This window comes from Benincasa hispida, chromosome 5 (assembly GCF_009727055.1).
Source record: "Benincasa hispida cultivar B227 chromosome 5, ASM972705v1, whole genome shotgun sequence".
NCBI classification, from domain to species: domain Eukaryota; kingdom Viridiplantae; phylum Streptophyta; class Magnoliopsida; order Cucurbitales; family Cucurbitaceae; genus Benincasa; species Benincasa hispida.
Window position 1 is genome coordinate 59,552,196 of NC_052353.1, and position 16,247 is coordinate 59,568,442.

The 16,247-nt window shown below is 34.3% G+C and overlaps 1 protein-coding gene across 1 annotated transcript; it reads left to right on the forward strand.

Annotated features, from left to right (window-relative positions):
* Nucleotides 1-2,717: 2,717 nt before the first annotated feature.
* On the forward strand, nt 2,718-6,344 carry LOC120078634 (peroxisomal adenine nucleotide carrier 1-like). Its single transcript, XM_039032922.1, has 5 exons — nt 2,718-3,104; nt 3,847-4,078; nt 4,883-5,029; nt 5,189-5,346; nt 5,446-6,344. The coding sequence occupies exons 1-5, from the start codon at nt 2,962-2,964 to the stop codon at nt 5,717-5,719; spliced, it is 954 nt and encodes a 317-aa protein (XP_038888850.1). The 5' UTR covers nt 2,718-2,961; the 3' UTR covers nt 5,720-6,344.
* Nucleotides 6,345-16,247: the final 9,903 nt, after the last annotated feature.

Consider the following 16,247-nt stretch of genomic DNA (forward strand, 5'->3'; position numbering starts at 1 on the left):
AGTGTAGTTTTGAAATTTTATAAAAGGTCAAAATAATATTGAAACTTTTGAAATTATAAGGATATTCTTTTTTTGTTTCAAAAAGATAACAAAGAAAAATTACAAGGAAATAAGAGAATGAAAAAGCGTTAGGATGACTCTTTACTTGTAAACTGAATGTTAAACAAAAAGTAATGACAAGTATTGTAACATCAGAATACTAACAACATAAAGATAGATAATCATTGTAACATCAGAATACTAACAACATAAAGATAGATAATCATCTAATATTAAAGAGTTACGCAATTTACGACGTAGTAAATATCTGTAATACATGACCACTACAATGACTTATGTAAAACTCAATTCACTAACTACCTAGGCTTTCACTAGATGTGAGACTCCCTCTTAGGTGTACTTAGGCTCCTCCTAAGTTTGATAATATTAGTGTTAACTATCTCGATTTCTGACGATGAATGATACTCCTCTCATGTTGATATTTTTCCTCAGTGAACTCCTTTCACCGATGATTCTTAGGATCTCCCCTAAGATGTTGAACTTCTCTATCGATGCTGAATTTTAGGCTCCCTTAAGAATGAGAATCCGTTCTCCAATAGCAATAACTTAGCCTCCCTCTAAGACCGTGATTATCTTTATTTTGTTGCAATCAATGGATGAAGAATTTGCCCAGCAGAACAATAAACAACAAGCAAGAACACCACGATACACACAATGGCCGTAGAATGAAAATTGGTCTTGCTTGATTAACAAAAGCGAGGACTAATGACTCCTTTCAAAAATCAATATGATACTTATTTTATAAACAAATCCAGAAAAGGAAACAACTCCTAATTTGGAGAAGATTTTCACCTAAATAAAGAAAAATATTAAGCAAAACATATATGTCAAGATATTTCCAGAATAGGAAAAGATATTATGCAGAAAAATAATATGTTGTCTAACATCGATGATAAAACTATTTTTGAGACCAATGCCTTAGAAAAATATGAAGCCAACAAATGAAATATTCAACAGAGAAGATTCATCATTCTCGAGACTCTCAACAAGACGAACAAACCAATAAAAAAAAACGAGTCATCAATAAATGAAAACATGTCTCATACAACATTCAATGAACCAAACCATCTATCAAAATATTTTGGGAGTGAATAACGTGTCAAAATGAACAAACCTCTAACAAGGAAGCCATCCTGAGAACTTTGTCGGAGATCGACTTCACCAAAATTAAGTTCATGTCCTTTTAAAGAAGAAGACGAATTGCATCACGACTATATGATTCAATAAGAAAAGAAGAGGTGATCAATATAAGGATTGCCCACATCCTATATCCTATTGTCCACATTTCCAACAAAATATCAATTGAAAAATCCAATCATGAACTCACAATCCACACTAACAATATCTCCGTTATGATCTCTTAGAACCCAACCAAAACCACCCTTAATCTTAGCTTGGAGGCAAGCTGTATCACATGACAATGGCATCACTTGTATGTGAGTGTGAAGAAGTCTAGGAGATTGAACCATCAATGCAATCAGTCGGAGGACTTGGATACGTGAATTCGTTGAAGAAATCTTGGATGGACTCCAAAAGTGATGGCATTGAGATCGCCACACCATTGAATACTTGGTTGTTCCGATACTCTCAAAGTTTCCACACCGGTACACGTGAAATTTGGCTTTTTGGAGCATTTTCTAAACAAATGGATTACCTTAAAATTAAGATAAAAATAATCTGGATCATTCAACTTTCGTAAAAGTAACTATTTAATCTAGTTGATAACAATTTAGTCTCTATATTTTTAAATTTGTAATAATTTAATCCGTTACCAACTAAAATTCAAGGACTATTTTTTTTTTTTTTTTTTTGAGAAAAGTTTAGGAACTGTTTGGTAGAGAATCTGAATTATGTTTTATGTTTTCAGATTAACTGAGTTTAGCAAATCCGTGCCTGACATACCTCAAATGCTATTTTAAAAACTGTTTTTGGATTCTGTAATATGCAAATTCTGAAAACGATAATTTTATGTTTTCATTGTATTCAGACTTTGAATATTAAATCTTAAAATGCAGAATTATATTAAATAAAGATAAAAACATTGTGTGAACTCTTAGGACCCCCAATGTAAAAAGTTAACAAAGCGTAGAATTCATGTTTTTTAGTCGAGAAGCCCACAAACTTCTTGACTAAACAAAGAGTGAAATTCACACCTTCACACTTCCCAACTCCTTGACCCAAACACTCATTTACCCAAAAGAAAAAAATACAACTTATCATACTATAAATTCAATTAATTTGTTTTAAAAAAATACAATATGTATTGTACATTATATTTTAAATGATATAATATTACAAAATAATAATTTATTGTCAACTAAATACTAGTAAATAACTGCAATTAAATTTGTGATTTATAAATAAGTTGAGTCAAATACGTTAAACTAGCATTCAATTTTTGAATATGCTATTAATCATATATTTGAAAAACAACCATACTTTTATTTAATCTCTAGTTTTCAAATTTATATTTTTAAATTTTCTATCAAACGACCATTAGGGACGGAAATATATTTTTTTTACCAAGAATAATAATAATAATAATAATGTTTTTTTTCCCATAAAAATACATAAAACACGTGCAACATGCAGACTATTACTAGTGTCCAAAAAAAGTAGCTGAGTTTCTCTTCAAATCGAAAACACAAAGGCCAAATGGGACCTAGGAAGTGGATCGATCTTCTCCGTCGATCCAGTCGCCGTGAACCTAATCCGACGGCCAATACCCCCAACCGAACGGTGGAGCTAGTTCTTCAAAAGACGCCACCGGTACCACGCGCTCTCAATTCTCTTACTCGGAAATTCCCTGTGTTTGTTCCCATTTTAAAGCCTTACCTACCCACAAAACGAGAGAATTCCATTTGAAATTGCTTGAAATTTCATTCATAGGAAGAGAGAATCATGAGTTTTGATCTTGAATCGCTCTCGGAGGCCACTTCCGGTGCGATCGGTTCGCTCGTCAGCACCACCGTCTTGTACCCACTTGACACTTGCAAGTCCAAGTACCAAGCCGAGGTTCGAGCTCATGGCCAACAGAAATACAGGTTGCCCATAATTTCGTTTTTGGTTTTATTGATCTGGGTTTGTGTGTTTCCCCTGTTATCTCGATGGATTGGGGTAACTTTCTTGTTTTGCGCTCAAATCATGATCTGGGGTATCGTCGCTACCCTGTTTTTCAAGGAATTTCTTTAGTAAACTGAGTTAGTTTCTGATGAATGTACCTAACATTATAACTGGAGCTCTGTTTCCCCCCTCTTATTCGATCTTATGATCTTTGGAAGTCTATCTGGTCATTGATCTCATGATTTCTCAGACGACGTACTTTTAGCGAATTTTAGTTGGTAAGGGTTGTTCTTTGTTTAATTGAATGATCTATAGAATTTGAGCGCTTCTGAAGTGGTTGATTGGTGAGCTTAGGAATTTAATGATAGTTTGAAAGCATTTGCGGCTGTTTCAGGTTCCTTGAAATCTAGAAAATCTCTTGTTACGTATTTTGTAGCTAATATTGTGAGTTGGATGAGATGATTTAATTAAAGTATCAATGCAAAATCGCTTGTTTGGGGTTCATGGCGTTTAGACCATTAAGGAAATGATGCTTGTTGAAGAACAAAGCAATATAGAAAACTTGTTAGTTGGTACCTCTGATTAACGCTTTTGACACAATCCAGCACATTCACTGCAATGGTTCTGCTTTTCTGCTAGAAAACTAATTAGAGGCCACAAAAATGTTGGATGTAGTTGTCGTTTTTGTGTAGCTATTGATTCCATTGGTTTTTTCTTGTGTAGATATCTTTCAGATGTGTTGTGGGAAGCAATAAAAAACAATCAAGTTCTTTCGCTGTACCAGGGACTAGGAACCAAGAATCTACAATCTTTTGTTTCTCAGTTTTTGTACTTCTATGGGTATAGCTACTTCAAAAGACTATATCTGGAAAAAACTGGGGCTAAATCAATTGGAACAAAAGCAAACCTGTTACTTGCTGCTGCTGCTGGAGCTTGCAATGCCATTTTAACTCAGGTTGATATATCTCTGTTGTGAACCTTCTGGTGAATAAAAGACAATCTTTCCATCTACGCAAGCCCTGAATTTGTGTTCTTAGAGGAAAGCATGATTTTTATTATTTATTTGTAATTAGCTTATTGCTATTATTTTAATTGCCAACTTTACACATAGTATTTTCTTTTTTAGGATCCGTGAAACGTGTTATTTTGATGTTTTAATTTCTAAAAATAATAGATCTCGACCTTTTATGTGATGTGTGTTGAAGCTGACATATCATTCTTTTGGCTACATAGAAGAGTGAGTATGAATTATGATGCTTATAACATTATTTTCACACTTACGTGAATTAAGAGATGATCAGCCAACATTTGCCTGTGATGTTTGGTATTATGGTCACTAATATTTAGAGCTTAGTCTTGTGAACCAAAATAAGGTTTTGGCTTCATATTCGTTCACATGTTGTAATTTCTCAATTCAGTGATGCAATTTTTCTAGAATGAATGGATGAAGAAATAATTCAAGAAAGCAAAGCATACTTCACTCTTTGTCCATCCACTTCTAGTTTCAGTCCATCCTGCTTGTTAAAAGATAGGTTTGCTTTTATTACGATATCGATTGCTTTTATTACGATATCGAGTGCCACATTCAGATGTGTAGTTTGATGAATGCCATCGTTATATAAAGTTTCAGGCCTCTTTGTGAAGTTTTGTATGGACAAGAACAAGTACTGATGAAATATTGAAATTTTTTTGGGATAAATGAAATATTAAATTTTAAGGTTTAACTGAAGAAACTCTTTCTTGGTTTTCTGTCATGTAGCCTTTGGATACTGCTTCCTCGAGAATGCAGACAAGCGCCTTCGGAAAATCGAAAGGGCTTTTCAAGACCCTGACAGAGGGCAGTTGGAGTGATGCATTTGATGGACTTGGAATTTCTTTGCTGCTCACTGCAAACCCTGCCATTCAGGTATTTATCCTATCCATTGCTAATTTTCAGTCATCCATTTGTCGGTACTCGGTGTGACGAAGTCATTCAACTTGCAAAGTTCTCTCCAGCCAATATATCTTCCATTCTTTTTTGTGATTGCACTCTAGGTTTGACCCATCATCTAATGATTTATTTCAGTATACAGTATTTGATCAGCTGAAGCAGAACATCCTCGAAGGAAAAAAGAATAAATCAGAACAAGGTTCACCTCCAGTAGTTCTTTCTGCTTTTACAGCTTTTGTAATAGGTGCAATTTCGAAAAGCATTGCCACCGTTTTGACATATCCTGCAATCAGGTGCATAATTTTTTCTTTCTTCACCAAAATTCTCATATCCTTGTCCTTCAAACACCGGCATGCTGAAACAATGAAGTTTTTTTTCCCCTCTGCGTACAGGTGTAAGGTGATGATCCAAGCTGCACACGACGATGATACTAAAGAAAATCGTTCAAAGGTTCGCCGAACAGTTCCAGGTGTTGTTCATTCTATTTGGAGAAAGGAAGGGATACTAGGTTTTTTCAAGGGATTGCAAGCACAGATCTTGAAGACTGTACTTAGTTCAGCTCTTCTTTTGATGATAAAAGAGAAGATTACTTCAAGTACTTGGGTTTTAATACTTGCAACCAGAAGGTATCTATTGCTTACTAGACCTAAACTTAAAAGTAGCTGAAGGTGTTCAATAAAGGCCAAAAACCTGTGAAGAAGAAGAAGCAATAACATGGGAATAAGCACCATTCCCATGGAAATAATGCAAGCTTTTTGATCTTTATCAAAATAATGATGGGTAAATTGCTAATTTGGTCCTTAAGATTTGGAGAAAGTTAAAATTTAGTCTTCATGGTTTATAATTAGAATTTAGTCTTCTTCATGGTTTAAAATTTGAATTCAGTCTCTATCGTTTGATAAAAGTTTCATAAATAGTTTTAAAAGATTATTTACAAAGAATTTATCAAACTGTAGAGACTATTTATGAGGTTGTATCAAATCATAGGGACTAAGTTATAAGTTTCTCCAAGTCATAGAGTTCAAATTTACAATTTAACTAATAATTAGCATTTTACGATGAAATGCAGAATATTTTGTTAGAGGGGATTCTGTTTAGTTAGAACATGACTGTAGCCAATGCCATAAGTCAATTAGTAGTCCATGTAAGTTAGTTTGTAATCCTACATTTCTTTCCATATAATTTGCCAATGCCATAAGTCAATTAGTAGTCCATGTAAGTTAGTTTGTAATCCTACATTTCTTTCCATATAATTTTTGGTGAAATATCTTTTTGATCCTTAAATTTTGATTATTATTTTCATTTCGTCCATTGATTTTCAAATATTACTATTTTACTCCTGAGTGTAGTTTGCATTTGATTCTCTATTTCAAGATGTTATACCACATCTTTTGAGTATTGTTTTCACATGGTTCTAGATTTCAAGATGGTGGCTCATTTTTAGTTTACGTGTTAATTTGCTATTAATTAATTTAGATAGGATTGAATTCATTTTATTTAAGTTATTTTTCATTAATTTTTTTTTCACTATTAAAATGAATTAAAAGATTCAAATTATAATTATTTTAGATTAATAAGCTGAAAGTTAATCGTAGTGACAAAAAACAAGCATTAGTAAAAATTCAGTTGAAAAGGGTCAAATGAAATTCAAAATTCACAGATAAAAATGTAGCATTTTTATAATTTAGGACCAAATCGAAAATTTCTAAAACTTAGAATTAAAAATGTAAAATGAAGCATGTACCTCGAGTTAAAGGTTTAAAGTAGCACTTTTGCATAGTTGAAGGGGACTCATAACAAATAAATAAATAATACAAAATAAAATTAAAAAGGTAATTTTTTATCTATTTTTTGCATTTAATTCTTGAAGTTTTAAATTAGCCATTTTGAGCAGTGAGTTTTCGAGAATTGGTTTGAAAGATTAAAAAAAAACTTTTTAATTGAATATAAAAATATTTGTAAATATTTATGCGGCAAGACATGAAAAAAGTATATTTTTTTAATATCTTTCGCCTCTCCTCCTCGCTTCCTATTTTATTCAAATCAAGATAATGACGGAAAAATCAAAGGAATATGTTGAAGCTTTAAAGACCTATACTTGAGAATAAAAAGGATCAAACAATCAACCATTCATTGCATAGAGAGAGAGACTGAGAGGAGAGAATGAGAAAGGCCGAAGAGGAGGAGGGAGAAAGAAAGGAAATGATTAAAAAACATTTTTTTTTTCCATGTTACATTACCACGTAAGCATTTACAAATATTTTTATATTCAATTAAAAAGTTTTTTTTTTCTTTTTTAGGGAGAGATCTTTTAAACCTATTTTTAAAAATTTGGGACCAAAATGACTCATTTGAAACGTTAGGGACCATTTGGGTAAAAAATATTCTAAGACTATAATAAATCTATAGTGAATACTATTTAAAAACCCCTAATTAGCTATAGTTAATACTATTTTAAAACTCTCATTTGCTAAAATATTTACTATTTACTACAGTTTTTACTATTTTACATTCATCAATTTTTTTATTATTTGCTACCGTATTTACTATTTCCTTCCCAAACTAAAATAATTTACACCCTGAATACATATTATTATAACCTAAACTAAAATAATCTACACCCCAAGCACAAACTATTATAATCCAATTGTAATAACTTAGAACTATAATAATCAATTCCTTGCCCCAAATGCTTCCCTTTTTTTCCCGTTAAGTTGGTGTTAGCCTCTCATTAGCAGGGGAGTCTATGTGTGGAGTTCCCAATATCTGGTTGTAAATAGGAATCAAATATAAAGTGCTTTTAGTAATTAGTAATTTTAAGGATATTGTTGGTCTATTGAGTGAAATTAATTAGTGTGAAGTTAATATGTTGGAGTTCATAACTTTATGTTTGGGGTGTAGAGTTGCGAGATAGATTTTTCGATAACACACTTATTGTATGTCACGTCAACACACTTTTAAAAATAGCGTAGGATCCAGTGACATTAATATATGAAATCCATAAAAATTTATGAAAACAAATTTATAGTGTGAACAAGGAGAATCTAATACCCCGAATTACTAGAAAAATTTTGGATATTATTCTTCAATAAATGTGAAAAATAAGAAAGGAGAGAAAGATAGAGACAGATGTACCACAATAAATATGTAAATTTTGATAATTTTTTTTTTAAAATTGAGTCATTTATTCCAACTTAAAAGTTGGTGGGCAAACTGCCCCTACAATTTTTTTTCCTTTTTAATTCTTCTTAGATTAAAAAAATAAATAAAAAGGGTTTGTAAATTTCTAAGGATACTACTTCATCTACTGCATCTTCCAAAACTAATTAGGACCTATTTGTCGGCACTCATCACATAAATTGGAAGAAGAAAAAAAAAAAAGGATGGTTGACGGTCGATTTTGGACTAATTTCGTCAATATTTTGAATTTTTTTCCTTTTTCTAAAGAAATATTTCTAAATCTAGGTTAGCGTTGTTTAATTGTACTTCACTAATTTCCTTTTTTAGATATTTCTTTTGGAATTTCCTTTTCAGACAAATTGTCCTATGCTAAATTGTTCCTTGAATCCATGCTATGTTTGAAGATATATTTTCAATCTCTACTTCATGATGGTTCTTTTAAGGCCACATTTACACGGGGAATGAAAAAAAAAATGTAATTTAGGTTGCTTCTAATTGGACCATCAATCGAAACGAGTCTCAGTTGTCAACCAATGTGATTGTGATTGTTAGTGTTTACTCATCTAATTTTTCAAAAGCAATATGATTGTGATTGAGGCTGTTTATTTCAAATTATTAATTCAAAGGTGGAATGAAAATGATAATACTATCCTCATCTCGTCATTGTTGACAACATCAAACATCGTCATTCATCCCCATTTCAAACAATCCGTTGACCATTTTAATCCACACTTCTTTACTTCCTCACCATTCCGTTTTCAATTTCCATTTTTCAATGTTCATTGATCATTTGTTCGCTCGTCCTCATGTAAGTGTAACATATTCTACCTTTTATTTCGATTTTTTACTTCATTTTAACTGACAATCATCTTCGATTAATTGTTTAGAATACATACAATTAGGGCTTCGAGGAATGTATACATTCCAATATTGTCTAAAACTGGAACTTGCATGTTTTCTATCGTAACTTTTGAAGTAGTACGAAGTCGTCATTAATCTGGTCATATTAGTTTATTTAGTATTCCATTCGTTCATCGGTACTCATATCAACTTTATTTGATTTTTTATATGTTCTGTTTAAACTTATCAACGTAGAAATCGACTTCCTTATCGTCTATGATGTAATTGTGTGTTCCCGCAACAGAAGCGTTTTTTTAGAACACTTTGCATCCCACAGTTCAATTTTTACAATAAACAAAATCATTATGCTAAACATAATGTATAAACATGTAAATTAACATGCATTAGGGAAAAGATTAGAACACTTCTTATCTTTGTAGATTCTTTAATGTCACGAATAAACCTTTCCAAGGTTCCAACGAACAGATCTCCAAACGATCTTGATCACAAACAACTCCTTAAGCGATCTCGAACCCTACCACGAGAGTTACCTTGTTATTCTATTGGGACAAGGAGAGGAGAATAGGGTTTTGGAGAGTAGTGAGGCTCACATAAAAGTCTACACAATAACACTAGGGTGTTGTGTATTGTGAGAATTTCTCTGCAATGAGATTATATGAGAATATGTATTTGCAAAGGGCCAAAGGGAGATATTTATATAGAGAAGGACCCAGCCCTTTTCCTAATATATTTTTCTTTTCTATAATTAATTAAATAACATTTATTTAATCAATTAGTCAATTTAATTAAATAACACCGATTTAATTTAAATTTGCACAATAAATAATTAACCATTTATACAATAAACATGATTTAATGTATATATTTAATTATCATAAATATCACATGTATATGTGCAAAACCTCTCTATTAAATAATTCTTTGTGAATCTAATTCACTTGAGTTAATTAATTTGAATCTTATTTAAATATTACTTTCCAATTTAATTATAGATCATATCCATAATTAATTATATATTAATCACATTAATATATAGTTTTCTTAAATTAATTTGAACAATTCAAATTATTCCTCTTAGGTATCCAATAGTGAGCTAATGAGGGGACCTGGTAGACTTGTAAATCAGAAGCTCCAACGATATGAGATTAATTGGCTAAACTCATTAACCAAATTAATCAATATTCGTTAAGGTACACTCAACTAAAGATACACAGTTGCACTCTTCTCACTACAGATATATTTCTATGTCCATGGATAGACTAATATCATCAAGTTAGTCTTTCACAAGTGTTTATAACTCCAACTGGGTTATCATTTTACCCTTGGGTTACCTCCGACTCCTTAAGTACCAGTGCTCCTCTAATGAATAATATGTTTATGGTTCAACAATAAACAAAAACCCCTCTCAGGTCAACGAGAGGGTAAGGTCCTTTGTTCAAGTCTCAGAGACACCACTTGAAGGAACACTTATTATTTACCCTTAACGTGGGAAGGAGCAGATTCCATCTTGTAGTATTATGTTTCTAGCTCCTCACACGATCTTGTCCCCAAAATGGTAGGCTTATTGGGTCGAAGAATTGACCACCCTCACCTATACAAATCAAAGGACAATCCCTCATGAACAGGAGTTCATAATATACTCAGGATTAAGACTAAGTCGTATAGATCATCCTATTGGAAATAAAAACCTGACTAGTCAACAGTGTTACATCTAGTGGTTACTATTTCACGATCCAGTTTTATGCAAACTCATTTCATAGGATACCCCCACTCGCGTATCACCTACACGAATGCCTTGGATCATTACGTTTGTACCATATACAAAGTGGGTCGTATTCATAGTGTTACCAGGATAAGGTACCCAGTCTTATCCCTATACTATAGACCATTTAGGTTGTATCTTGAACATTGAGCCTTCTATGTCTCCACATATAGTTCAAGACTCATAACACAACTTAGGATGTTAATTTATTAAATTTAGGGATATTAAGATAAAATAGACAACAATACAAGCGATAACATTTATTGAATTAACATTCATAGTTCTTTATTGATGACAATCAATTAATAACATTTACTATTTATGAGTTTTAGGGCATAAAACCCAACATGTGCTTCGTTGATGGTCATGTCGATTTGGTCATATAATAGTAAGTCAATAGGAAGAAGGATACATTGATAAATCGATATCGGTTAATTAATGGAGGTGGAACTGTAATATAGTCGGTATTGGTATATGCAGTAAAGTTTTTGAAATGTGTTTTTGTTAACTGGATTTCTATGGAAATCAAAATTTTCAGATAAGCAACGACACAACCTCGTTACAAGATTCCCCAAGAAGAATGGTTTCTAGCGCAGTATATGAGCCTATCCCATATCAAGAATGCAAATATTTTTATTAAGAGGAAGTTAACTCGCCCATAGCTTTAAGCTTTCAGGAAAACAAGGTCCGTACATTGACCTAAACACCATTTTTAGTAGTGGTGTAGTTCATGAGGCCTTACGCGCGGGTTGTTACCAGCCAAGAAGACTGCATTACTTTCAACATAAAAGGAACCATTTCGACTTTTGGGAAGACAAGGTTCCTTTTGATGATAGAGTTATGACCTTGTGTAAATATAGTTGTTGAGGTTTGTGCCCTGAAGTCTCATGTCCTGTAGTTTGTAAGCAACTTTGTAAGAACGCTTGTGATGTATAATATATGTGATATTTACTTCACTTCATGACTTTACAAATTTAGATATTTTTTATCTTACCATAAACGAATAAACTTAATATCCCTGGTTGTCTTTATGTAACTTAAGCATGTATGTAGTCACAAATAAGTGGATCATGTCTTAAGTGACAACCAAAATGGTCTGTAGTATATGAATATAGGAGGGAAACCTTATCCTGATAACACTACAGATGCAGCCCGCTTTGTGGAATAGTTATAAGTGTTGTGACTTGTCACAGATGATCTGATCCTGATCATTCGTATAGGGGACATGCGAGCGGGGACATCCTATATAAAGAGTTTGTATAAGACCTGACCATGAAGTGTTAACGTCTCGTCATATAACTCCGTTCATGACAGAGACTTCACTTTACTGGGATGACCATAGGTAACATGACCTAAATCTTGAGTGAGTTGGGAACTCCTTCCATTAAGGGCAGTCCTTTGATTTGCATGGGTGCGAGTGGCCAGAGCGCCGACTCAAACCTACCACTTTGGGGATTCGTCTGATTTGGGAGCTGAGAACTCAGCTTCACAAGATGGAGTTCACTTCTTTCCCGAAGCAGGGGTAAGTAGATAGATTGCTCCCTTAAGGGCTGATCCCAGGGCTTGAACGATGTGACGTCACACACCTTCTCATGGCCCAAGAGGTGTTCACACATAGTAGGATTATGTTGTATTGTTCATTAGAGGGATCAGTGGTACTTAAGGAGTAAGATGTAACTACAGGGGAAAAATGGTAAATTGGCCCAATTGTACTTACGAGCATCTGTGAAGGGCTATCATACTGATGATTGGTTATATCCAATAGACATAGAAATATATCTATGGTAAGAAGAATTCAGCTATCGATCTTTAGTGGAATGCCTAGCAGTTAACGGATGGTGGATATCGTGGCTAAAGAGTTTAGTTAGTAATTCACGTACCGTTGGAGCTTTGAGTCATAGGTCCACAAGGCCCCCTTGGTAGCTTGGATACAAGTTGAATCAGTTTTTGGGTCAGTTTGAAATATTCAAATTGACAAGAGGGAGTTTGATTATATATGATATAATTGAACTAGTTAATTATATATGATATAATTGACTTTATGTATGAGATACACTAATTTGGAGGAAATTGGATTTAAATTTGATTTATATCTAGTGGAGGAAAAATACTATGATTAATATATGATATTAATTCATAAGTTATGAATATGATGTGATGATATTCATTGTCTATTAATTGGATGGTTAAAGAGGTAATAGGACGACATCTCTTCTGTTTTCATAACGGATGAGTAAGTTGAAAAATCACTTTGAGGCGCTTAAATAGCTCACGGTGTATTAAGCATGGGAGGCGTGGACATTGTGTTGAAGAGTGTCATCGCTTAGCAAAACCTGTGCCTATATGATAGTGCTTGAACGATCGCTTACCTATATGATATGCTAAGCGATTGCGATTACACCCGCGCGCGCTATTTACTAAACGATCGTTTACCTTTTCCTAAGCGATCGTTTAGCGTCCGACATTTACTAAATGATCGTATAGAAGATTGCTTAGTTTATCCTACACGATCGTTTAAACGATCGCTTACCTTTTTCTACACGATCGTATACTTCACCTAAACGATCAAGCATTTTGTCTATGAAGGAATATTACAAATTACAATCATGAATGAACATTACAAATTACAGTCGTACAGAAATATGCGGTTATATAATTAGTATAGAAATTACAGCATGAACAACTACAAATGAATAAGGAGAACACTCTACGAACATTTGTAGACTCGTCTCCATGCTCCTTGCTCACGAACGCTCGAACAACTGCAACCTCGAACGCGCAAACACCACGATCGCAACACTGCACGAACACTTCGCACTCGTCCTCAATGATCGCCTCGGTCACGAACTCCTCAGCAACACGAACGGCCTCCACAGAACCTCGACGGTGTCGAGTTGAGTATGACACCACCAAGAAGGTTACCTTGGTATTCTCAATGTGAGAATCCAAAGGGTGGGCTCTATTCAGATTTGGTGTGAGACAGACGAAAAAGGAAACACCGATTGTGTACATGATTGGAAAAGTGGGAGATGGCGAAGATCTATCGTATTCGTATAAGTCGATGCCCAATCGTTTAGCTAAAGCTAAGCGATCGTCTAGCAAAAGTCATAATCCTACTATGACTGAGTCTTCTCTTCCAAAGAGAAGTTGTGGCAACTATTTTCAAGCCCCGGAATCAGCCCTTAAGGGAACAATCTCTCTACTTATCCCTACTTCGGGAAAGGAGTGAATTCCATCTTGTGGATTGAGTTCCCAACTCCCAGATCAGACAAGTCCCTAAAAAGATAGGCATGTTGAGTTGGCAATCTGGCCACTCTCACCCATACTAATCAAAGGACTGCCCTCAAAGGCAGGAGTTCCCAAAACACTCAGGATTGAGGTTGTGTCTCCTATGGTCGTTTAGGTGAGATGCAAGTCTCTAGTATCAACGGTGTTATATATAGAGTCTAGTCATCTTATGGTCCAGGTCTTATACAAACTCTTTGTATAGGACACCCCTGCTCGCACGTCTACACATGAATGGTTAGGATCTACCATCTGTAGTAGTTTACAACACTTGCAAAACCTCTACAAAGCGGGTCGTATCCATAATGTCACCAGGATCAGGTATCCCACCTTAATCCTTATACTATAGACCTATTTAGGTTATCACTTAAGGCATGATTCACTTGTATATCACATATACATTCTTTAGTTCACATAACATAACCAAAGAGCTTTATTTATTGGACATGAGTAAATGTCAGAATTAAATAGTACTTATTTTATTCATTAAACAATGTGTATCTTTACAAAACAACAAGACTCCGGGAGAATTAGGACATCAATCCCAACAATCTCCTACTTGTCTTAATGACTCGAGAGACTAATGTACAATACAATATAATAAACTAGGGCATACCCCAGTATCATCTCCCACTTGTATACTACATTAAACTTACAATGATGGGAAAGGACGAGCACACTTCCATTGATACAACATTGTTCCTTGATGTTGATGATGTTTGCCATTTCAATAGCATGGATTCGGGGATTATCTTATGGAAAGAATGTTAGGAGGTTTGCAGAGAGCACTTTGTCGGGAAACCAAATATTTACTAGGATAATAGTACAGCTAACCGATCCTATATCATAAAATTCAGCTTTCCCAAGTTTTCGCTTGCCCTACAGGCATGTCCACTACTGTTATGATACATCTTCAATTGATCATATTCATTATTATCATATTCCTGGATACATATTTGCATAGGTTTAACTATACGAGACACTATTCCTTCTATTATGAGATGGACCTGCGTCCGATCTATACCATGAAGCACGCTTCAAAAGAAGGTGTTCAAGTGTGCATCGGTTAGTTCGTTATTCAACATAAGTTCAATTCACTAGCATATTCTAGTACTTACACTTTAATTTGCATGATGATAGTGCACGAGAGACATTTGTATGTGCCTGAAGAACCCGTCGAACATACAGTGTGGCCACTGCAGTGTGTTGTTTCTGAATTAGTTTCTCTTAATCCTTCTGTTTCTTTGCATAATACAATCAACGTTTATGAAGACTTATAAGATCATTCCATAGATGATCCCCCACAAAACTTTTCCACCGCGCCTTCGTCTATGCTAGCAAATAGTAATGGCATGGAACAACCATCTGCAGGGTGGGTACCATCGGCGTCTACCTTTAACGATAATAAGTTCACTTCAGAGTATCGCCTTAGTATTATCAGTGACAGACAGGATGAGATTGAAGGAAATCTAAACAGAGATCTCCATGAGTAGCAGAAGTGGATCATTCCAAATCCTATTCAGAATGAGCACAACAATTACAATCTTAAATGGAAATAAACAGATTATAAATAATTAGAAATTACAGCATGCTTCTCAATATGAACAAGCAAGGGATAGAGTATGCATACCTTTGAAGAACCCTTCTTCAAATATCCCTCGATCGATTTCCAATGCATCCAACGATGAACTCGAACGCAACGAATGGAACAACCAACAACACGAACAACTAGATGCACCTCGAACCCAATCGAGTCCAACTCGATCCTCGAACTGAATTCGAACAACACCACCATAAGTGTTACCTTGGTATTCTCGATGTGAGAATCTAGGAGTTGTGGGCTTTGTATGATCTTGGATTGAAGAAAACAGGATGTAGACGATCGAGTAAGTGGGAGATAAAGACTGTCTATCGTATAGACGATGTACTCGATCGTGAAGAAGATGAAGCCTATCGTATAGACTTTGCTACTCGATCGTTTAGAGATCAAGCGAGTAACTATTGTATAGTCAACTTGTAGCTGGATCGTGTATACTTTCAACGCACATACAATAGCAAATCATCTCTCAACGCATGCGATGAGTATGCAGGGAACGGGTTGAGAAG

Bases quoted from the DNA above. Each gene is read 5' to 3' on its own strand.
- LOC120078634 (XM_039032922.1), top strand. From the start codon at position 2,962: ATGAGTTTTGATCTTGAATCGCTCTCGGAGGCCACTTCCGGTGCGATC. The intron at 4,079-4,882 runs GTTGATATATCT...TCTGTCATGTAG, and splicing joins GCAATGCCATTTTAACTCAG to CCTTTGGATACTGCTTCCTC. The intron at 5,030-5,188 runs GTATTTATCCTA...GATTTATTTCAG, and splicing joins CTGCAAACCCTGCCATTCAG to TATACAGTATTTGATCAGCT.